The sequence below is a fragment of the Epinephelus fuscoguttatus genome, linkage group LG7 (assembly GCF_011397635.1).
Source record: "Epinephelus fuscoguttatus linkage group LG7, E.fuscoguttatus.final_Chr_v1".
NCBI lineage: Eukaryota > Metazoa > Chordata > Actinopteri > Perciformes > Serranidae > Epinephelus > Epinephelus fuscoguttatus.
This window is the reverse complement of record NC_064758.1, coordinates 36,554,086-36,577,100: the sequence shown is the minus strand read 5'-3', so window position 1 is coordinate 36,577,100 and position 23,015 is coordinate 36,554,086. Positions and strand designations below refer to the sequence as shown.

Below are 23,015 nucleotides of genomic sequence, written 5' to 3'. Positions count from 1 at the left end.
GGCTGAACTGTGTCAAACACGGCACTTGCAGATGCTGCATTTGATTATAACCGATGCAAACAGTTTGAATCTGCATATTGGGGAAATGAATTGATGAATGATTGAACAAACATTACTATTTCACTAAATGTCTGGTCCTCAAGGTCAGTCTGATGAATGACACCTTTTGTTTTTCCCTCCCGTTATCTAGATTCCCAAATGAAACGTCATTTTACTTGAACCCCCTCCTCTTCTTTTCATAAGAATTCGCAGGAATTTCTTGCATCTGCAGCAAGGTAGAAATTTCTGACCTTTCTCATTTCTGCAATTTCACTCTGATATCTCCTTTGGCACATCTTTCCATGTAACTCTAATGTCAAAGTCAAAACTAAGTGATGACTGGCACACACTCCCATTGCATGCGCCACTAAATGTCTGATCAGTTTTAAAGTCACAGCATGTATCTGCCACCTCTCATTAAGGCTCCATGAGTTCACGTTGAAATGAAAGCGAAAGCGGGGAAAAAACCTGCAGTGGATGACCAAAATTTGCTTTTCAAGCGAGATAGTGCTATCTTAAATCAGGTAGCTTTCAGTATATGTTGCAGAGAAAAAAACATTGTGTTCATCCTTTCTGTCCCACTATCTAACGTCAGTGGGCCATATCTGATGACATTTAGCCCATCTGCATGCCATCGCTGACTTCTTTACTGTAATGTGACCGTCCTCACAGCATCCGAAGGCAGGGAACACCCCAGTAACAGTGTTGCAAATGATAACACTCGATTACACAACATCTGTGAAACAGCTGATAACGCTCGCATGATTTGCATGCATCCTGGGATCACGTTGGCACACAGTTATCATGTTCACATGCAGCTGCATTTCCTGTGACTTACTTCCCTAAAAAATGCATCACCAACAGGGAAACCTCACTACAATGCAAACATGATCATATTGCATGCGTATGAGGGGGGAATCCCTCGCATATACAGGCATATTGCACATGCTGTGACAGTCCCTTTATGATGGCTTCATGTAAAGTGTCTGGAGTTTCCCAAAACGTATAACTAGCCCACAATCGATCAATGGATTCTTATAAACCTACACATACAAAGGAATTAGCTGTTTATCTGCAGCCCTGATTCTAAAAAAACTGGGACGCTGTGTAAAACGTACATAAAAAAAACAAAAAGCAACTATTTTCAAATCCTTTTTGACATACAGTGAGAAAATAAGTATTCAACATGTCAGTTCTTTTTCATTAAATGTCGAATGCAGCTATTCACAGTAAATTTAGACCAGATCTCAATACACCTACACAGATAGAGAAATCGTAAAAAAATGCAGTTACAGCTTAGATCCATGTCTGTGAAAACATGAATGCTTCACACACACCACAAAATATCTATACAATCTGCACAGTTTCAAGGTGGACGCCCAAGATTAGTATCTCCTATTCAGTATGTGACCAAATGTCGTTCTCCCTCTGTTCCTGAATCATGATGTTGAATAATGGCCAGAATTTATTTTTTTTGCAGAATAAAATGATGTCACAGTGAAGTTGACCTTTTGATATAAAATGTCATCACAGTGACACACAGTCACAGTGACCTTTGACCTTTGACCCTTGACCCATGACCACCAAAATCTAATTAGCTCTTTGGTTAGTCTAAGTGGATGCTGGTTCCAAATTTGAGGAAATTCCCCCAAGGCCTTCTTGAGGTGTCACGTTCATGAGAAAGAGGCAGATGCAAGGTCACAGTGACTTGACCACCACAATCTAATCAGTTCATCATTGAGGTCAAGTGAACGTTTGTGCCAAATTTAATAAAATTCCCTCAAAGTGTTCTTGAGATATTGCGTTTGAAAGTATGAGACATATGGGATTGCAGTGACTTTTGCCCACCAAAATCTAGACTCACAAGGCAGTCTTTAGACGCTTTGCTTAACTAAAGACTGATGACTTTCTCCCTGATTTTGTGTTTAGATGGGCGGATACAATTTCAGAGTTTGAAAAAACTCCATACGTTGCAGAACCAATAGTAAATCTGCAGGGCGGTCCTTCGGTGGCTCGATGAACTCTTGTGCTTGTAAACACAGTCCCACTAGAAACACGTGTAGCGGTACAAAATGGCTCAGCCGTGCTCGCAGAAAACGCAGTCGAAGTTCAGTGGATGTTTGTCGTGTTTGCGGCGACACATTCTCGCCAACTAAAAGAAACAAACATAATCTTTTACAAGGCCATGACTCATCTGTCCGGCCGGACTATAGAGGGAATCGCCTTGTTGTTTACAAATACTTCCGGGTAGAAAACCAGCAGAGCTTTTAGCTATATATATAGCCTATATATCACATTTTTCAATCACTGTGTCACCGTTTGGACTAATCCGATGTTTGGTAAAGTCTGTAAACACAATGATTGAACAAACATTACTATTTCTGTGTGCACCTTTAGCTGGGCTAACCGTTAGCTGTTAGCCCTGTTAGCTGTTAGCAGTGTCTGTAATAGGTAATAACTCATTAAACAGTCCGTGAAAAAAATATCTTTTCCAGCGGATATCTTAGTTACAACATGACTGAGCTTGCAAAGCAGTTTTGTGTTGCTATGTGTGGTATTTATTCAGTTTTAGGAAATCAGGATGTCTAGAAAGCATCAGTGGCTGCAGCTGACAGGGACAGCTAACAGCAGCAGCAAAGCTAACATCAGGACGTCATCTGTTAAAAGCCTCCCGTTGTCGGATACGACATGAAACTACTCCAGTTAGCTCAATAATGTTGTAACTAAGACATCCGCTGGAAAAAATATTTTCTTCACGGATGAGCACACGTTTGATAAAACGGAGTTTAATCTCTCGGCATACATTTTCAAGCTCTCTGTGTGTTTATTCCTTGTGGACGAGAAAAGGAGGAGCGCACATTTCCGAGAAGGCGTGTCCTTTTCAAAAATGCAAGAGGTGTTGCTTTGTTGCCGGACGTTTTCGCCAGTGTGTTAAACACACTTTAGAAAGGAGTGTCCCCAGACTATCAGAAGGCGGAGATCTCTGATTGTCTGGTGGCGAGACTAACCAAAATCTAATTGGTTCACTGCTGAGTGAAAGTGGATGCTTGTCTCAAATTTGAAGAAATTTCCTTAAGGTGTTCTTGAGATTTCCCCCGTTAAAGTTTTTTTGGGGGGTGGAGTTTTTCCTTATCTGCTGCGAGGGTCCTAAGGACAGAGGGATGTCGTATGTTGTAAAGCCCTCTGAGACAAAATGTGATTTGTGATATTGGGCTTTATAAATAAAATTGATTGATTGATATCGCATCCATGAGAGTTGTACGGATGCACAGACCAAGTGCCAAACCTTGGAGGCTGAAAAATGAAGCCAGTACCCAAGTGCCAAAAACTGCAGTTCCTTGAACGGCCACATGAGGCTGGCTCCAAAGCAGAGTCAATCCCCATAGACCCCCATGTTAAAATGCCCAAATTTACAGCAGAAATAAACATGTTTACAGCCTGGTATGAAAAACATTTTTGGTTTCTGTAGCTAATTTCAACACTCATAACAACTGTACAGAGTGTGAATTTTTTGTAGCTCACCCCTTTACATTTTTTAAGGCGCAAGTTATGCATATGAAGGGGCAGGGCCATGTGAGTGACAGTTTGTTGAGGTGTAGCTACAGTCTGTGAGCCAGATCCATCCCTTGCTGCCCCACAGTGCCACCCTCTCATCCAAATATGGTCACTTCTGGCTCCAAAAAACCAAGATGGTGACGGCTGATGCCAGCTCAATGGGTGACGTCCCTAGCTACATCCATTATTTATGTAGTCTGTGGTGCAGACATACTGCATGGACAACCTGAAAGCATACTGCCTCAGTCCACAGCTATCCCCGGCGCAGAGGCGTAAAAATTGCGTGCAATAAAGTGGAATGACAGGAAAAAGTATTGAACACGCAACATTTATTTGATACTTGGAGAAGCCTTTGTTTGCAACACCAGCTTCAAGACGCTTCCTGTATGACGAAACTAATCTCTGTGTTAATTTGGGATTTTGACCCGATCTTCCACACAGCTCGTCTTTAAAGCATTTTCAAATGGTTTTGGTAAGTCTGAATGTTAATGTTGAGAAAGAAATTTCACTTTGAAAAACTTCAACAGGAGGTGTCCTCAGTTCTCAGACCCTTACTGAGTGTCGTTAAAAGAAAAGGTGATGTAACACTGGTAAATTTGTCCCTGTCCCAACTTATTTGAAGCGTGTTTGATGAGTTTTTATCATTAACTCTTTTATCTTTGTGGTGTATACAATTGAACACAGATTGAAAAGTATTTACAAATGATTGCATTGTTAGCGTCTCAACTTCAAGACAACCAAGTGTGCACAGCGTGGAGCTCTCACTGCTCATTTTTATGAGTGGAAAAAAAACCATACAGCTTTTACAGAACACATAAGTAACATAAATATGTGTGTGATAGCAAGTCTGCAGTGTTTATTGTAGGCGTGCAAATGCATGCTGCATGTAAATCCTTCATAGTAAATCAAGACAAAAAGCATGAAAGTAGAGGGAAACTTGCAACTGTCATTCAGAACATGAACCACACTGCCACAATGAATTCATTCAGATTTATGGCAACAACCAGAAACAGTTTTACAGACGTGCAGCCAGTGCAGTTTGTAACAGAAATTAACAGGAACGAATAAAAGTCACATTTGAAAGCAATGCAGTTCAAATTTGCTCTTTCTTTAAGCAAAAGTGTAGCTTTTTGACAAACATACATCAGGAATGTCAGTAAAGGAATAAAATTACGTTCATAAAACAGCAGCAGTGCACTTACATATTTTTTTCCAGGCTGCAACAGGCAGCACACACTGCAGCTTTTAGAAATCGTGCCACACGTTCTGTACAGTAAAGACAAATCAGTCCAACTGGTTCTCTTCTCTTCGACCTCCAAACATAAAATCATTTAACAGAAACAGAAAACTAGAAGTCCAGTGTTGGTGGTTTAAAATCCAGTGTTCAAGTCAGTTCTGTCAGTATTTGTTGATCCCAAATATCCGTACTCCGTGAAACTGAGGCAACTTTGGGAGGAGGACGCTGAGGAGGGAGCTCGTATTGATTAGGAAATGTGTGGCATCGTATTTTGTGTAGAAACTGGCAAGAATGTACCTGCAGAGAGAGAGAGAGAATAAGGTGAATGTAGCATTGACACGTCAGGATCAACATTGTTATCACAAAAAACTTCGTACAACAAAAATTCGTAATTTAAAAGTGAAAATACACTCCACAACTAAACATAAGTGTGATAAAGGTTTAAGTTTTTCAGTTCTCTGAATTCAAGTTTAAAAAATTGCAACAGGCTGCAAACGGGTATCAGATTCTTAAATGTAATGCTTTTCAAGATTTTTTTCATGATAATTTTTAACCAAATTTTTGGACAAATAATGTTTTTCTTATCCAAAAATTACATGTAAATATAAAGCTAAGTAGTATATGTACTGGTTTCACAAACAGGGTTTAGCTTAAACCAGGAGCAGGCCTTGATGTGGACTAGTTAAATTATCACATTTGAGTGGCTTTCATTAACACGGCTTAAATTTGGCTTAGATAGTGGAGTCCCAGAGTAAGGTGTGTAAGACTTAATGAGAACACCTGGGTTAAGCCTCATTATCTTAAATACGGGCACATGTTGTTGGTCTCATGGTGCCCATAAAAACACCATTACTGGTGTGAATCTTGAGACCAAACAATGCCAGAGGCAAAAAGAAATGTGTTCAGAAAACTGAGTGAGTAGGAAAAAAACACTACTAAAACATATAGTGTCAAACTATTCAGTAACTGAAAGACCATGCTGCTGCTACTGAGCAAAACAAAAGCAAATTAAAATGTAACCACAAGGACAGTGCAACAACTTCAGGTGAGACATCCTCATAATATCATTTTTTTAAATATTGCTTATACTGAGTGATATCTGCCTTTGTAAACTCTGTGGAAGAACCTTAAACTGGCTTTAAACAGAGAATGCAGAAACAAGAAGAGAGCAATTTCTCATCCGTCCGAACCGCTGCAACGTGAAAGCATCATCATAAAGGTAATTCAGTAAATAAGTCCTATCAACAAGTACTCGTCTGACTGACCTCTGTGTTGCATGTTGGTCTTCATTTAGATATTCCAAGTAGTCCATGCTCTCTCACAAACATTGTTAAGCACAAGTTAAACCTGCCTCCTCGGAGGATCCTAGATTAGCTCTGACCCTCCCTCTTGCAACCGCGCTTAGTTTAATCCAGAACAGGCTAAACCTACGACTATTTTAAGATATGTCTGTGCAAGTCTCTTTAAGTTAAGAGCGCTTAAGTGAGCGTTTTAGTCCGACACTAGGCTTAAACCTTGTCTATGAAACTGGCCCTTTATGTGGTCCTGTGCAGAGGTAGGTTTTACGTGGGAATATGGTTGTTAGAGTGAATTAGATTAATCTATTTTTTGCCAACAGGTAAGTACAAGGTAAAAATTTAGAATTATGTTCAAGGGTAGGTTTAAAGATTTCATTCAGAAGAGATGTGGACTTTTCATACAGAGGACCTATTCTCACTTTGACAAAAGGAAATTAAAAGATGGATAAATGATAAGAAAAGATGCGAAAAGATAAAATGTTTGTGTCAATGAAGTCCTTACAAATTCAAACTAAGGCCTTATATTTGCCTGTTTGTTCTTTGTTCAGTGAAATAATATTAATGAATGTTATTCCCGACATTTTTGCCTATCAATGCATTTTGCAGCATCTTGTTTCCAGCCTTTTCAACACTGCATTGAGACCACTGTTTAATGTCACTGGCTACGGTTACATGATGGCTTCTCATTCGGAATGAAATGAATCTGAATGAAATCATTCGAAATTAAAGTGTTTCCAGGTAGTTCACATGGGAAATATTAATTCCGAATGAGGGTTTACATGGGAGATCAGTTCAATCGCCTTTATTCAGGTCTGCGCAAGGTTTGGGGCAGAGAAGGTTTCTGATTGGATAGGGGGTGGGGCGGATGTTACGTGTTTATGTTTACCCGAAGAAAACACTGTAGTCCTCGCTCCGGATAACAAGATGCTTGACGACGCCGTTATTAGTGCCTTTTTCGGGCGTGTTTTGCTTATATTCTTAAAGCAGCAGTATGACAACAACCTTGTTCTGCTAATGCTTCATCTGTTGAGCAGGAGAAGGGAGGCAGAAGACCGTGCTGTGGCGAATGGAAACCGGTGAGTGCAATGACTCCAACTGCTCTAGCTCAGCCCGTTGCTATGCGCGCTATATACATCATCGCACCAGAAGGGCAAGGAAACGAGCATGCACAGAAAGACCGGAATGAACTCAAAGAGGAATGAGTGTATACATGCACACAAAATTCTTTCATTCGGAATGACAAATGGAATAAACCACCCCCTTTAATCGGATTTAATTTTCAATTGGAATGACCATTTTTCAATCGGAATGACCGTTTACATGACCACTTTTAATCGGAATGGCCGTTCATTCCGATTAAAAGTGGAATTAAACTGTCCGTGTAAATGTACGGAATGTCATTCACCTGTGCCATTGGTGAAGGCCATTTGCTTTCATCCCCTTGTTTCTATTGTTTACCAGAAACCATTTGTCAGTCAAATCAGTCATCAATCATCAACACCTGTTACACCCGTTACCTGGAGACAATGACATCATACATTTGCCTGTGTAGTAACCCCTTGCCTACATTCATTTAATAATACAAATTCTGCACTATAAAATCTGGACTCTGCCTGTATTTGTATACGAGTGAAGCCAGTGAGTGGGATTTAATTTACCCAGCCAATGCAAATTGTTTTCAGTGTCCTACTAAGCAGTGTAAATACAGCCTTTTAATTCCAAAAGTCTGAGTGATCCGTTTCTGGTGCTCTGTAGATAAAACGTAAGTTGATGATGATTCAGGCCTTCAATCTGGTCTTATGTCTTCAGTAAAAAGTCTGCAGATAAAATGACCCTCCTCAGGTAAAAACATAATAAAGGATGTGCAGACAGTGAATTGTTTAAATGACGAACTAGCATATTTATTCCACTCAGCAGTTTGACAAGGTGAGACAGAATCAACTGTACTCCAGCAAAACCAAAGGCTGCTTTTGTTTTTGGCCTCTGGTGATTCCCAGGCCTGATAAAAATGTATTAATGTGCTCATGTTTAGCAGGTATAATGTTTACTATATTCACCATCTTGATTTAGTGTGTTGTTAGCATGCTAACATTTGCTAATTAGAATTAATCACAAAGTGCAGCTGAAGCTGATGGGAATATCATTTGTTTGCAGGTATTTGATGGACAATTAAAATACTGGAGGAATAAAAAAATTGGCCTGTGCTATAGATTAAGTTAGGGGATCACCAAAACTAATTAATCCCTTTGGGGAAGATGAATGTCTGAGCTAAATTTCTTGGCAACCAACCAACAGTTGTCCAGACATTTCATTAAGAACCTCAAACATAAACCTCATGGTGGCACTAAAGGAAAAGTCAGGGGATCACCAAAGCCATTAGGATTTAGCCTCTGGGGAACAATGTTTCATGTCAATCCATCCAAAGTTTACGTATTTAAGACCCCTTTAAAGGATTCTTGTTTTGAAATGAGTCAGCTGGAAACTTTAATTGGCCAGAGACAGCTTTTCCAACCAAGTCATGAAAATAACATAAGCTACAGCTGATTAAATGCTGATAACAGCTGTCAATACAGCCAACAACATCAGTGGTTGCTAGCTAGAAATGAGAGGCTGATTTTATCTACCACTATCTGAAAACAAGGACCCACTGTTTTTGAAAAATTATGAAGAATTTCTAGAAAATTTCTCATAACAAATGATGCGTGTGAGAACAGAAAGCTTGACAGGCTCATTTGCCTAAAATTGTTCCCAGGTGTTCTCAAAAGGCCAAATTATTCCCAACATCCTGAACGACTGAGTCAAACACATTCCCGCTAACTTATCACATATTTGACTACATGCTGATTTGACCACCATAATGAAAGAGAAACCACAAACTGTCCCGCTCTGCAGAGGACTTTTCAAACATACTCACAGAACAATTGGTGAGATAGTGAGGAATTTGCGCGACGATGTGAACTGGACACCGTAGTCCATCTGTTCCCAGTGTGTGAGTAGGCGGGCTTTGCCTTGGTCTGGTGTCTCAAAGGGAGTGCCCTTCACTGTGTGTAGAAACAGGTACATCACCTACAGGGGACAAAACACACAGAAAATACACAACCACTGTTAGACACAAACACAGATAGGTTTCCCTCCAGGTCACACTTTTCAAGAAGTGATACTCAGATGTACACACAATTAGCTGTCTCACAGAGGACATTTACCAAACATAATCATAACAACTGTGTGAATATGCCTCATTCATGTGCAGGCCTGCCACATATTTAATAATTCATAAATGCAGCTGTGGCAATTTAAACTGTTTAAAATGTTTGATGGTTAAGTGGTTTCATAGTGAAGTGGGAAAATGTAACAAAATTAAAGTTGTTTAGGTTAAACGTGACTGTAATATTATGTATTACAGTTTTACTGTATAAAAATAAATAAAGGAGAGCAACAAAATTCTCTTTCACAGTGTATGTAATCTTAATACAATGATATCAGTAATAATATTTTGTGTTACAGTAGATTTTCTGGATAATCAGAACATCTTGATATATGCTTTTTGCTGAGAGTCAAGAAGATTAATACTGCTCTCAAATGTCCATTAAATACGAAGCTGGAGTCAGATGATGGTTCACTTAGCATCGCTGCTCTGTCTAACGGCCCTGACACAGCAAGCCACATTCTTTATTCAAGATTTTTTGGGCCCTATTGCCTTTATTTGTAAGGACAAATACAGTAGAAATGGGGAGAGAGGGGGGACGACATGCAGTAAAGAGCCACGGCAAGCATACAACCACTGCACATTGGGTGCCTGCTCTACCAGGTAAGCTAGTGGGCACCTCACCGAGCCACCATTCTTGCAGTGTGTCCCACTTGTTAGCACTAGTCGGCCCTTGTTGGCTTTTGTCGCTTTGTACAAATTACAGTCACCAGCTGCTTTGGAGAGTTATCTCCTCTCACCCAGGTGCAGAACGTACATGCTATTTGACTGTTAGCTGTAGTCATTGCAGTGTGTTCAAGTTCAACTTCTTGGCTGAGACACAGGTGACCTGAAACTATGCAACAGTACAGAAACTACCCAGCGAAGAAATATTCCGACACATAACCCCCCTGTATTTAGAGCTCTATTTTTCGACCTGTCCAAAGCCTTTGATACTGTTAGCCATCTTAATTTAAAACAGAGGTGGACTAGTATTGGTATATCTGACCAGGCTGTGGGCTGGTTTCTGAATTCTCTCTCAGATAGGCTTCAGTGTGTTCAATTTGTTAGGCACACCTCTAACTGGCTCAGCGCTTCTAATAGTGTACCCCAGGGTTCAGTGTTAGGTCTGCAGTTATTTCCAATTTATATTAACAGTTTTGGTGAAATTGTGGTTGGTGCAAATTTTAATTTTTCTGTCATGACACAGTGATATATTGGCCGGCTCATTCGTCACAGAGGCTGTGGCTGAACTGCAGGCTGTCTTTAATGTAATCCAGATTCAGCTTTCACAACTTAAGCTGGTTTCAAATGCTGATAAAATTTAAGTAATATATTTCTTAAATGCAAGGAAGAAGCCTGTGAACACTCCTGATGTTATTACTGCTCATGGAAAGAAGTATTGGTGTGCTGATGTCTTGGCTAGGTCTCCCTTGTAAAAGAGATTGTTGATCTCAATGTGACTTACCTGGTTAAATATGGGTTAAATAAATAAATAAAATTTAAAACTGAAACTGATTTTTTTTCTAGTTATACTTAAACCTCTGGACTGATCCATGCTAGCTGCACACATAATAAAATAATGATAAATGTGAATGTCTCTGCAAGTCCATGTCTAACACTAACTGGCTACTAACTGGCTCTCTGTCAGTATTGCCGCATGGTGAGTATCATATTTTCAATCCCTAAAAATAAAATCCATACTCTTCAAATATGTAATAAATACAACATGATTGCTATATACAGTATCTCTGTCTTTAACTGACCAGGTTGTGGATGACGTTGGTGAGGGTCCAGACGAGCGGCACAGTGAAGAAAGGAATGCTGAGCAGGACGATGTGCAACACGACGGTCAGCAGCAGGTAGGTGAGCCATATTCCTCTGCTGTTCATCACCCGCGTGTTGGGGTTCACCTCGCTGTGAGCCACGCCCACATTCATCTTCAACACAGAGAGACAATATGTAAGAGTTCAGGATACTGAAAATAAGAGTCTGTTGTTTAGGGCTGTCACATCCTAGTCAGTTGGTCGATATGCTCTTGTCAGACCTAATTCTCACTGGTCGCACAATGGCTGGCGTTACTTTAAAAAGTTTGCGTGTCCCCCAAAGTGTTTCTTGTTTTAAGAGACACCCACGTTGGAATTGGGGGGTTAGATCACCACATGATTCCCGAGCGCGGCACTGCTGCTGCTCACCGCTCCCTCAGGGGATGGGTCAAATGCGGAGAACAAATTTCACACACTCAGGTGTGTGACAATCAGTGGAACTTTAACTTTAACGTACAATTTAATCCCCTGTGATTCCAGATATTCAGCTTTTTCAACATCCTGAGATTGGAGAAGGTGAGACCACAGAATGCTGAATGATGTTAATTAGTAGATTCATTGTTACAATGTGTCAGGATATCATCAAAAATGCCCATCGCAACTCCCCATTGTCCAGTCGGATGATTTGAGAGGCCGGCCTTCTGTGGTGGTCACAACAACAAGTTTACAGTTGGTAAACAATTGAGGAGACACTGGTGGTGCTCAGTCGTTTGGCAGGATCAGTGGACTCCCTGTTGTCCCTAGACTCCTGATAGTATTCAGCGATAGACAGCAGGTTGTCAAACTGGCCCTGAGTCATCCTAAAATATGCCTGGAAACAGCCATCATGGAGGCGAAGCTCCTGGACCAGCTGGTGGTACTCCCTGTGATCCATCCTCTTTTTTAGGGTCTCCTGTACCCACACAGATCTCCATTTATCTGCTGACAGCCTCTCACCCTCAACCAGAGCTACAGCAAGTCCCCTCTGCCTCAACATTTTAGTGACTAGCTACTAATTACTGTGAAATAAATAAATACACAGTAGATTAATTACACAGGAAGGTTAAGGTAAGGAGGTTATTGGGTGGTTGCCTGGCAACAATAAAAAAGCACAGCAAGCTTTTTTTTAGTAGTGGCATTCAATTTAAAGAAAAAAAGAGCGGTGCCTTGCGTTTTGCAACCTGTAAAACACTTTGTGTGTGATCAGGGCCTTAACGAATTCTTACCAAGAGAAAGTCCAGCTAGTTGCAATCTGTAGTCCTCACTGCAAGATGCCACTAAATCCCCCTAAACCATACATACTGGACCTTTAAATAGTTCTCTCTGTAGTTTTCTGTGAATTAAGCTGTTTTATTTTTGCAAATTGATAAGACCAACTGTGTTACATTTGTGTGGGCTAGGGCTGAAACAATCGTTTCATTAATCCAGTGGTTTTTAAATGGTGTGCCGTGGGATTTTGTGATAACCACACATTACTCCAATATTCAGATGGGCCTATATTAACGTCATGCCTTTTTAACTGACTGAATCAGTATGTTGTGCACATCCATTTTACTAATAAACAGGCAAATTCTACTTAAAAACTAATTTTTGTCACTGCTGTCACATGGGAATTAAAAGTGTGTGACACATCACATTATTTTACATTATCTCACATTATTTCCAGTTTAAATGGATACATTATTTGTGCTTTGAGGTAATTTTAAAAAGTTTAAAATGAATTCTTGAATCCTCAATCAAAAATGTTGAAAAGCACTGCGTTAATCGATAAGCTAATCAACAGAAAACTGATCATGGATCATTTCTATAATCGTTCAATTTGTCAAACATTTACTTGTTCAGTTTATGTAAAAATGTGCCTATTTTATATCCTTGTACATTACTATTCTGGGGTTTGGCATCTTGTAAGAGTCAGTATTTGTGGTGTAAATGATTAATCGACAAAAATAAAACCATATATTGAACTGAATTTCAACTCTGGTGTAAAGACTCCGCCCGACTGAAGTGTTCAGGGTGACTAAACCTGCGCTTCCTCTCGGGACTCCCGCATCACTCTGCTAGCCGCAACATTCACACACTAACCGGCGCTAAAAACATTAATGAAACACTAATATGGTTAAATTCGTACTTATTAAGCGAGATTATAACAGTAACCGTTCACTCAAAGGCCACACAGTTTAACTTTCAGCCTAACAGTTACTTTAACTGCGGTAACGTTCGCATGCTAGCTAACAGTTGAGCTGCTATCCACAGGTTGACATGCTAACGTCAGTTCAAAGTTACGTTAATCGGGATGTAACGGCTCCTGACTACACGTTAACACAGACGGGGTTGATAGGTCGTGTAAAATCGCGATAAATCAGCCCGACCTTTGCGTCATTTCGAGGTTTAAAACTTCACATTTCAACGGAGCCAACTTTACCTTCCTGTGTTGTCGTAGCTCACCAGGAAATTCCTTGTTTTTTCTTTAACCCCGCCCTCCTTAGGTTTGGGCTGGTTCCTCTGCAGCGGCGGACAGCTGTCGATACTCCAGCCGGTGTCCTCGTGTCCTCTCGGGCCGCAGGTGCACAGGTGAGGGGGAGACACTGTGTAGGTTTTAGCGAAGAGCAAGTGACCTCCAAGAAATTCCCTGGATCCCCCTACGAAAATACGAGCATTAGTGTAATATCATATCACTGTTAATTCCCATATAACTCTTAAATGTCAGGTCAATATCAGGATACACAGGGATGAGTGTAGACTTTTGAGGTTTCACTCTGCAGCCTACTGCTTTCACAAAACTTTCAGTTCAGCTTTTCAGCTTGTTTGTCACCATTTGGGCTTTATTCGGTGGTGCATTGTGTGGGCTGCTCAAGTATTGTGTTATAAGCAATGGTGGGAGCTCTGTTACTTGAGTAAAAAGTAAAACCACAGTGTAAAAACACTGTTAGAAGCAGAAGTCCTGCATTCGAAATGTTATTTAAAGGGTTAGTTCAGATTTTTTATGTAGGGTTGCATAGGATACTTATCAATAGTCAGTATATTAAATACAGTAGATCTGAGTTGGTATGCCCTCAGTTTGGAGAAGCAGGCTGGAGCTAAGCAAATGTCCTGCTGTGGCAGGTCCAGCAACAAAATGTATTTTAGCCACCTACAAAAAATCTTTATCCCTTAAGGTGTATGCTATATTAAGAGTATTTTCATTGCTTTACCTTTCTATCAGGCTGCACATTCTGACGTGAAGCTGTTAACGGCTTCAGTTTCATGTCTAACAGACTCCATTGAGAAAAATGGCTATTTTAGCTCACTGAACACAGCAGCTGCTGATCTACTGCTGCTTCAATCAGTTAATTAGTTTGGGTTATTGTGTGATTTTAGTGAACCAGAACTAACCCTTTTATACACCAAAGTCACACAATAATGCAAACAAAATAACAGATTGAGGCAGCAGTAGACCAGAAGCTCCTGTGTTCAGTGATGTTAAATCACTATTTTTCTCAATGGAGTCTGGCTGTAAGGACAGCAGTATTATGGCTTTATTTTCCCATCGGAAATTACTGTGTCATTAAGGTACAGCAGTGAAAATACTCTAAATATAAAGTACACTACTTGAGTAAATGTAGGATACTTATTCCACCACTAAATTTGAGGTACTTGTACTTCACTTGAGTATTTCCACTTCATGCCAGTTTATACTTTCACTACTTCTCAGAGGCAAATATTATACTTTTTCTCCACTACGTTTGTCTGACAGCTTCAGTTACTTTACAGATGACACTCCAAATATGGCAATTTTGTACTTTTCTGACTGGATTAAGTGTTAATTTTATATGTTTAGGAAAATTCTCCCACTTATTAAGCAAAATAAACCCTATAAAAACCGTCTAGCATCAGTTGGAAAGTGCATCATCACAAAGCTGAAAATGAGGCTGCTTTTCTGACAACACAAAAACTTGTAGAGATCTGTGATACTCACGTGACAGCCATGTCACTAACTCATGATGAGCTTACAGAATATAATGCATTGCTGTAAATTAAACTACCCAACAGTAAATAAAGAAGTTAAAGTTCATGCAGCAGTAATATTAATTCAAAAAACATCAGATATAACAGGAAGACACTGACTGGGAATATTTTACTGCACGACTACTTTTGGTTTTGATTCATGAAATCAATTTTGCTTATACTAACATGCTTTTACTAAGGTAAGGTTTTGAATGTGGGACTTACACTTATTTTCACAGGTTATTTTCACAGTGTGGTTTTAGTTCTTCGTCAGCCCAAACATCGGTGAACTGAGTGGTGGCTGGTAAAAAAGTGGTTTGACACATGTGGTTGAAAGTACTTAAGGGACATGTGTGGTGATATTCTGTAGTTTTTGTTTTCAGATGTTCTACTAACAAGTAGTGTCAAAGCCTGATCTAGCTTCCCTTTGTACCACAGAGCTCCATTGTTGTCCAAAGACTGCTTAAAACCACATCAGTGGACCACTCTGTTGCACTGCATGACATAATCACATATGACATGTCATAACAGTGTGCATGGGCACCAAAAAGCACCAAATCTACATAAGAAAACAGACCCAAATCAAATCCAGTTTGAGGAACTTTCGCTTAACTGTACCCAGCTGTTACAGGAAATTACTGAACACTTCAAAACGAAGCTGTGATTTTTGTGTATCATTGTTAAAGATTTATGTCTTTCATGGGAATCCCTGGTCATGGGGCTATGTGCTACAGACCAGCTGTGTCTTGAGGCACCCAGGTTTCACTTGAGTATTTGCACTCCTAAAATATAATATCAACTAAGGTGAATCCTGCATTATTGGCTAGCCCTGTGTCGTAGAGGGATCTGTGTCAAAATCTAGTTTAAGGAGCATCAATATATTTAGTTTATACTGTGCACGCATATTCCTAAATAAAGTCAAATTAAATTACGACAAACTGAGAGAAATTAAGAATCATCCAAACACCACTGGTACTTGTAGTGGTTGCACTGGACCTAATGGTGACAGTACCTACACATAACACAACCCCATTTTACATTGCCTATTCAGTGGGGAAGTGTCATGCCGTTATTCTGCCTGATCACTCTTTATTTAAAGATAAGATTTCAGAATGGTGGACAGAGTTGTCTCACCTTTAGGCCAGCAGCAGTTGATGTTTGTGTAAAAGGGACAGCCAGCAGGACAGGATCATGGACCATGAATAGGAAGGGTGTGACGTTTTGATGACAGGTCATGTATGCGACCCACCCTCAGGAGATTTAAAAAGCAGCTAGTTGCAGTTAGCAGCTAACTCAAAAAGAGCAGCGACCGAAAATGTTCACAATTTGTGAAGACGGTGAGGTCCGGTAGCTCCTTACCTACCTAGCAGAGAAGGAGATCAACTGCCATATAACAGGGTCAGTAAATGATTGTTATTGCTAGTAATGCTATTGTTGTTTTTTTAGGAAGCGCTACTGACACGTATGTTGTGTGTCACACAAGGGGAAGGTGCTGTTGTGTTACACATCATGCCCCTAACGCCTCTTTTGCTTCCAGGATGCCGGCTCGCTAACTAAAATCACACAACCTATGATCGTTCTTTAAATAAAGGTATATTTAGCTATCACCTACAGGACATTTGAGGGACATGCTGGTGGTGGTGGGAGCTCCTTGGACTGGATTTGGCTCTGACATGTCAAGGCATGGACACAGGACCTCTGGAAGGTGTCCTTTGGTTTCTGGCACTAGGGCGTTAGCTTAAGGTTTTTTGAGTCCTGTGAGTTGTGAGGTGGGGTAACAGCACGTCCCACAGATGTTTGATCAGATTGGGATCTGGGGAATTTGGAGGCCAGGTCAACACCTTGAGCTCTTTGTCACATTCCTTGGACCATTCCTGAGCAGTTTTTGTGGTGTGGCATGGCGCATTATCCTGCTGGGGGGCCACTGCTACTGGGGAGCACCGTTGCCATAATGGGGGTGCCTGGTCTGCACTGGTGTTTAAATGGATGGAGCGTGTCAGGTGGCATCCACATGAATGTCAGAGCCCAAGTTTTCCCAACTGAACATTGCACTGTAACAAGATGATCAATGTTGTTCACTTCACCTGTCAGTGGTTTTAATGTTTTGGCTGATTGGTGTACATTAAATTAGGGATGGTCATTATGAATCAACTCTACTATCACAGTGGGCTATTTTTAAACTCTAATCTCTAATTTCTATTTTTATTTTGTTAGATAATATTGATATAATCATGCTGTATCACGTTTTCTTGGAACTTAATCGAGGAAGTAACCAGATGGGAATGTTTGTTTTTGTTGGTTTAGCAGGTGAAATAAGTACCTGAAAAATCAAGATCACACTGACAATGCAACCCTGTTAGACCAGTATTTCCACAAAGCAGACCTGCTCATTCATTTTCAACATGGCCTGATAGAAACCCAGATATTAATGTATACTGTATACACTGCAGACTGTTAACACCTCATCCCGTCGACTGAATGTTTTGTGCACCAGTTTTTCACCCTGTGTGGCTAAAAACCACAAATCTAATCAATCTACACTTGAACATCACAGTTCATAGTTAATATAGCAAAAGTATGGAATCAAAATGCTGCTGTGTAGATCGTTGTTGTGGAACTCATGAACAAGAATGATACTGGATGATGTATTAGTCTTTAAGAAAACTTATCCTAAAGTACAATTAGACTGTTTTTTTCTAGAATAAAAGTTGGAGTACTGAACTGAGGTTTAAGTTTGTGCAGTGACTGCAGAAAACAGTACACTCAAGCATAATTTGATTTATGACACAAGGGATATCATGGATGGGGAAAAAAGAATCATGCACAGGAGGCAGGGGCATAAAAACAAAAACACACAGGCTGTTACCGGCATGCTCAGCAGATCGCTTCCCCGTAACACGAGCACTGTGTTAAGAAATTAAATAAGGAAGTGACCTCATGGATGACCCACAGATTACATGTGCGGGACATCCTGAGGAACTTAGGTTTGCTGAGTCAAGTTATTTATTAAGACACTTTTTTAATGGATATTTTATATTTTATGCATATATTCATTGAAAAAAAACACTGATGGTGTTTTATAATGTACACACATTACAACCAGTAGCATTCTAAGTTTAATCAATTTATGGTGAATTATTCAGAAGCTGTATTTTTTTTTTTATGACATGACTTATGACATCATAAAATCTCACTAGTGACTTACTGTCAAAATCAGGAACAGGTTTGCTGCCAGGATGGTTTTGACTTGGCTTTGCCTCTGTGTTTTGTGCTTACACAAACACATTTAGAGGAAATAAAGGAAAAGTACTGCAAAAGTCAAGAACATAAAAATAGAACAGACGATGACAATTAAGTATGAAAAAGATACTATTAATATACTAAAACAAATACAGGTGTTTTAGAATGACAGCTGTGCAGGATGTACTTGGAAGCATTTCCATTTTACTCCACTACATTTATTTGACAGCTTTAGTTACGCTGTGGATTCAGATTATTAATGCAAAATATAAATCAACTTAGAAATTATGATGCAGTATTATAAGTTATGCCACTCAGCAGTGAATTAAGTACTAAAGAAATTACGGAATGTAACATTAAAGTGATGAACATATGAATCCATCCATCCATTTTCATCTGTGGGTTGTGGGAGCAGCACGCTGAGCAGAGTACTTTGCAGGCCAGATGAGATATATAGTCCCCAGAGTGTCGCATTATGTTAAATAAAAGACCACCTCAACTTGTCCCTTTTGACACAAAGGAGCTGCGGCTCCACTCTGAGCTCCCTCCAGATATCTGAGCTCCTCACCATATTCTGAGGCTAAGCCCATCCACCCCACAGAGGAAAGTCATTTTGCCATTTGTATCCGTGATCTCAGTCTTTTCTCATTCACTAACCAGAGCTCATGACCATAGGTGAGGGTTGGGACGTAGATGGACCAGTAAATCAAGAGCTCTACCTTCTGGCTCAGCTCCCTCTTCACCATGACAGTCAGGCGTATTGCCCGGAGAAGTTTCAGTTGGTTGCAATCTGCAATCTTCACCACTAGAGGCCACTAAATCCTACACACTGCTTCTTTAAGTAAGATTTTAAATGCAGAGCTTTTACCAGTAGCAGTTTTTTTACACTGTGGTGGTGCATCAGAATACTTCCTGGACCACTGCTTACTGTAACCTGTTGATCATCCTGCTTACATCATCCTTACACAGATGTACAGTAACACTACGCTGCACATCACTGTTCATAGTCACAACATGATATCAGAATACTTATCCCTTCTTACTGTAACATGTTGACTGTCCTGCTTACATCATCCTTACACAAACGTACAGTAACACTACACTGCACATCACGGTTCATAGTCACAACATGATATCAGAATACTTCTTCCCTGCTTACTGTAACCTGTTGATCATCCTGCTTGCATCATCCTCACACAAAGGTACAGTAACACTACCCTGCACATCACTGTTCATGCTCACAACAAAAATCGACTCTGACCTAAAGATGGACAAACAGATAAATGATGTAGTGGGAAATAGCTTCTTCCAGCTCAGGAGGCTGTCCAAGGTTAAATCTTTTCTATCATGTTCTGTTTTTGAAACTGTAAAGCATGCTTTATGACATCCCGCCTGGACTACTGTAATGCCTTGTATGTTGGTGTTAGCCAGGCGTCCATCTCTCGCTTACAATTAGTCCAGAACGCCGCTGCTCGTCTGCCAACAGGTACACGTAAGCAAGAGCACATTAGCCCTGTACTTGCCTCCCTCCGTTGGCTTCCTGTGCGCTATAGGATTGATTTCAAAATTCTGCTGTTTGCTTTCAAGTGCCTTAATGGCTTGGCACCCATCTACCTCTCCTCCGATCAGCTTCTCCTGGCCGTCCCTAAATCCAGGCTGAAGCTCAGGGGAAACCGGGCTTTTGCAGTGGCAGCCCCAAAGCTTTGGAATGAGCTGCCTCTGCATGTTAGTCAAGCCCCCACTCGGCAGGTGTTTAAATCACGCCTCAAGACTTATTTTTATTCTTTGGCTTTTTCAAGCACAGCCTGAGTGATTGGTGTTCTTCATGTGACACTGTGTATGTTTTTTATTTATGAGTTGTGATTCGGAGTTGTTACCTGTTTTTTCTTTTACTTGTAAAGCACTTTGGTCTCAGCTCTGTTGCTTTAAATGTGCTATATAAATATATTGGTATGGTATGGTATGGTATGGTACAACATATTGAACCCTCCTCATGTAGGTTGCCATATACCTTTATTCTGATGCATTTACTTCATGATGACTGCCAAAAATCATTATCAAATGTAGGACAGCTTGTTTTTCATAACATTGAGCAATACAGCCTCACACTGCACCTTGCTACATGCTTACATTGATACTGCTCTTTCCTTCCGTTTGTGCAACTTACTTGAACATGTCATTATTCACTTACCTTTCTTGTAAGTACTTTGGAAAGTCTGTGTTTAGATCAGGTGCTAAATGCGTTATTTGTGCTGTGACAGGTGCGCGGACACTCTTCCTGCAGATCTAAGCGGTAGACTTTGGAGTTTTTACCTTCAAAGACAGAATGAAAGGTTGAATGAATTCTGGATTGAGTCACTCTGATAATAAACTTCCTTGTTGAGCAACTCAGTACCTTTACGCTGAGCTCACTGCTACTTCCTCTTCCCCTTTAAACATGACACCTTCCTGTTTTTTTTTGTTTTTTTTGCATTGAATTACTACTCGCACATTCACATTGCATCATCAGAGTTTGTGAGGGAACTGAAGTGTGCAGTATAATAAACACACTGACTGGGAGGAAGTATGCAGGAAGTTGTGGATGCCCAGAGAGCGGCAGGGGTGTTTTAGGAAAGCACAGCTTCCTTCTAATATCAACACATTTGTCTGGTTGTTGTTTCGGAAATTCATTCACAGAAAAGTGCAGTTATTACCTAACTTTGCTTAATGAGGCTTTGTTTATCATGACTGTTTTCAGTGGAAAGAACAAGCCAGTGACATCATTTATGAACCTCAACACATGATGATGAAAGTCAAGTGGTTTGATATGAATATTTTATTGATTCTGCATAAAAAATTACATAGAAATAACAATTGATTCCAATAAATATCAATAAATAAATGCAATAAATATGATTAGTATAAATATGTTAGATAATAATCCCATTGGAAATACAGACCCATGTGTACATGGGAGAAACGAGTGAAAACACTGTTGTCGATGCATCATCAGCCACAGAGAGCTGTACGAGAGACTTTGATCAATGTGATCACATAGAGGATGCTTGTACGATTTACAGCTGCACATCTGCAAACATTTCACGCTCTACATTTCTGAGCCACAATGTCTGTGTGATGAGCCGGATCTCCAACAGCAAAGACACGAGCGGTGAGGATGGAGAAGGAGAAGAGTCTGTCCATGGTGTACTGGCACAGATAAATCTCCTTCCAGTGACCTTTGGGCCATGTCTCCCCTTTATTGGTGCTGGACTCCTGTAGAAATGGAAAACAACAGTAAACTTGTGTCCAGTTTTATCTGATGAATGCTGCACACACATTTTTTTTTTGCAACATTCATTCAGGCGACCGAGCTTACCTTCTGGTGATGTATCCCTGCTGCTGACTTCACACAGGAGCTCATGTCTTTGTGCAGTTTGTGTATCGGCAGCTCCACTTCTTTGACGAATTTGGAGCAGCTTTCAAATCCAGCGACTCTCTCCACTGCAGAGATGTAGCTGGTCAGGACGTTGAACATCTTGCCAAGACATGTCTGAGGACAGAGGAAGTGAAAGACAATTAGGAACCAGTTCTTTTATAATGTAAATTGAAGTCTTTTGTAGTTTTCCCTGTTCAGTTCTCCTATCACTGCCACAGCAGGCATGCAATGACATTAATTTGATTGTTTATGCTCACCGCAGGTTGCTGTTTGAGAGTCTCGGGGTCACACATGTCTTTCGTCTCCATCCAACCAAGGGTGGTGGTGAAGTTTAGTACATCTTTGGATCCATTTCGTGCCTAAAAAACAATTTGAGGAAAACGTGCTCAGTAACAGTGTCGCATTATGTTAAATAAAAGACATTAAGCAGTGAATGCAAGATAAGAAAAAGAGAAAATTTAAAGGCAATATAGCTAAATAAATACATTTGATTTAGGAAAGATGGTAGTTTCAAGTGAGTAAAATCTGCCCAGTCAACACTTCTTACTTTAAAATTTTTTGTTACTAATAAATTGCTCTTAATAAACACTTCAATGTGTGTTACAGACATGCATTATAGTAATATAAAGCACAATTTGAGTGCCCTAACTTTTTCTCTAGGTGCTGTATGGAAAAGTTGTTAACATGATTTTGGGTGTAATCTCCATTAATAATTTCAAATAGTAAATAATTAATAAAAACGTACCTTTATTGATACAGATCTGGCGATGTCATTGAGCTCCAGAGAGCTGCTCCGCACAGCCCCGCATGCATCATGCAGAGGGTGTCCGGTCGGAGCGCAGGATGCAGCCCCTAGCAGCACCAAAACAGCAGCAAAAGTCGCGAAACAAAAATCCATGATGTTGTTTTCTGTGTTAGGTGAGCTGTGTCCGGTCAGTGTGTGTCCTGCTGTGAGCTCGTCCCTGGGACTGGTGTGAGTGTTGAGTGGCGTGGAGTCCTTTTAAATGTCGTTCATGCGCGGCAGACCGAACCTGTGACTCAGCAGGGTTTTCCTCTGGGCATCCCTCAACCCTCAGGTGAGTTCATGACGAGTGCATATCAATATTATCACAGACAAACAGACTGGGCGTGATGAGGTTAATCATTACATCATATTAGGTAATTGTCGGTTAACACTGACAAAAAGAGAAGAAAATGACCACAGTGGAAGAAGTACTCATGTTTCCTTAAGCATGAATATCACGTTATTATAACAATA

The 23,015-nt window shown here is 40.3% G+C and overlaps 2 protein-coding genes across 3 annotated transcripts; both read right to left on the bottom strand.

The window, feature by feature from the left end:
- Positions 1-4,424: 4,424 nt before the first annotated feature.
- ormdl2 (ORMDL sphingolipid biosynthesis regulator 2) lies at positions 4,425-13,689 on the bottom strand. 2 transcript variants are annotated; one of them, XM_049581620.1, is made up of 4 exons: positions 12,345-12,901; positions 11,080-11,253; positions 9,044-9,195; positions 4,425-5,128 (listed from the first exon to the last, which is right to left on the bottom strand). In XM_049581620.1, exons 2-4 carry the CDS (start codon positions 11,251-11,253, stop codon positions 4,993-4,995), a joined length of 462 nt encoding a protein of 153 aa, XP_049437577.1. In that variant the 5' UTR covers positions 12,345-12,901; the 3' UTR covers positions 4,425-4,992. The 2 variants fall into 2 exon arrangements, with proteins under 2 accessions (XP_049437577.1, XP_049437576.1); XM_049581619.1 differs by lacking the exon at positions 12,345-12,901 and adding an exon at positions 13,541-13,689 and having other exon boundaries at positions 4,570-5,128.
- On the bottom strand, positions 13,403-22,655 carry LOC125891616 (uncharacterized). The gene is made up of 6 exons (XM_049580996.1): positions 22,503-22,655; positions 22,015-22,116; positions 21,698-21,871; positions 21,432-21,594; positions 13,541-13,757; positions 13,403-13,427 (listed from the first exon to the last, which is right to left on the bottom strand). The coding sequence occupies exons 1-6, from the start codon at positions 22,653-22,655 to the stop codon at positions 13,403-13,405; spliced, it is 834 nt and encodes a 277-aa protein (XP_049436953.1).
- Between the last annotated feature and the right edge of the window lie 360 nt (positions 22,656-23,015).

Excerpts from the sequence above, each read along its gene's own strand:
- ormdl2 (XM_049581619.1), bottom strand. The coding sequence starts at position 11,253 with ATGAATGTGGGCGTGGCTCACAGCGAGGTGAACCCCAACACGCGGGTG. Across the intron at positions 9,196-11,079 it reads CCAACGTCATCCACAACCTG|GTGATGTACCTGTTTCTACA; the intron begins GTCAGTTAAAGA and ends TGTCCCCTGTAG. Across the intron at positions 5,129-9,043 it reads ACTATCTCACCAATTGTTCT|GTACATTCTTGCCAGTTTCT; the intron begins GTGAGTATGTTT and ends CTCTCTCTGCAG.
- LOC125891616 (XM_049580996.1), bottom strand. The coding sequence starts at position 22,655 with ATGGATTTTTGTTTCGCGACTTTTGCTGCTGTTTTGGTGCTGCTAGGG. Across the intron at positions 22,117-22,502 it reads CCAGATCTGTATCAATAAAG|GCACGAAATGGATCCAAAGA; the intron begins GTACGTTTTTAT and ends ATTGTTTTTTAG. Across the intron at positions 21,595-21,697 it reads CAGGGATACATCACCAGAAG|GAGTCCAGCACCAATAAAGG; the intron begins GTAAGCTCGGTC and ends CCATTTCTACAG.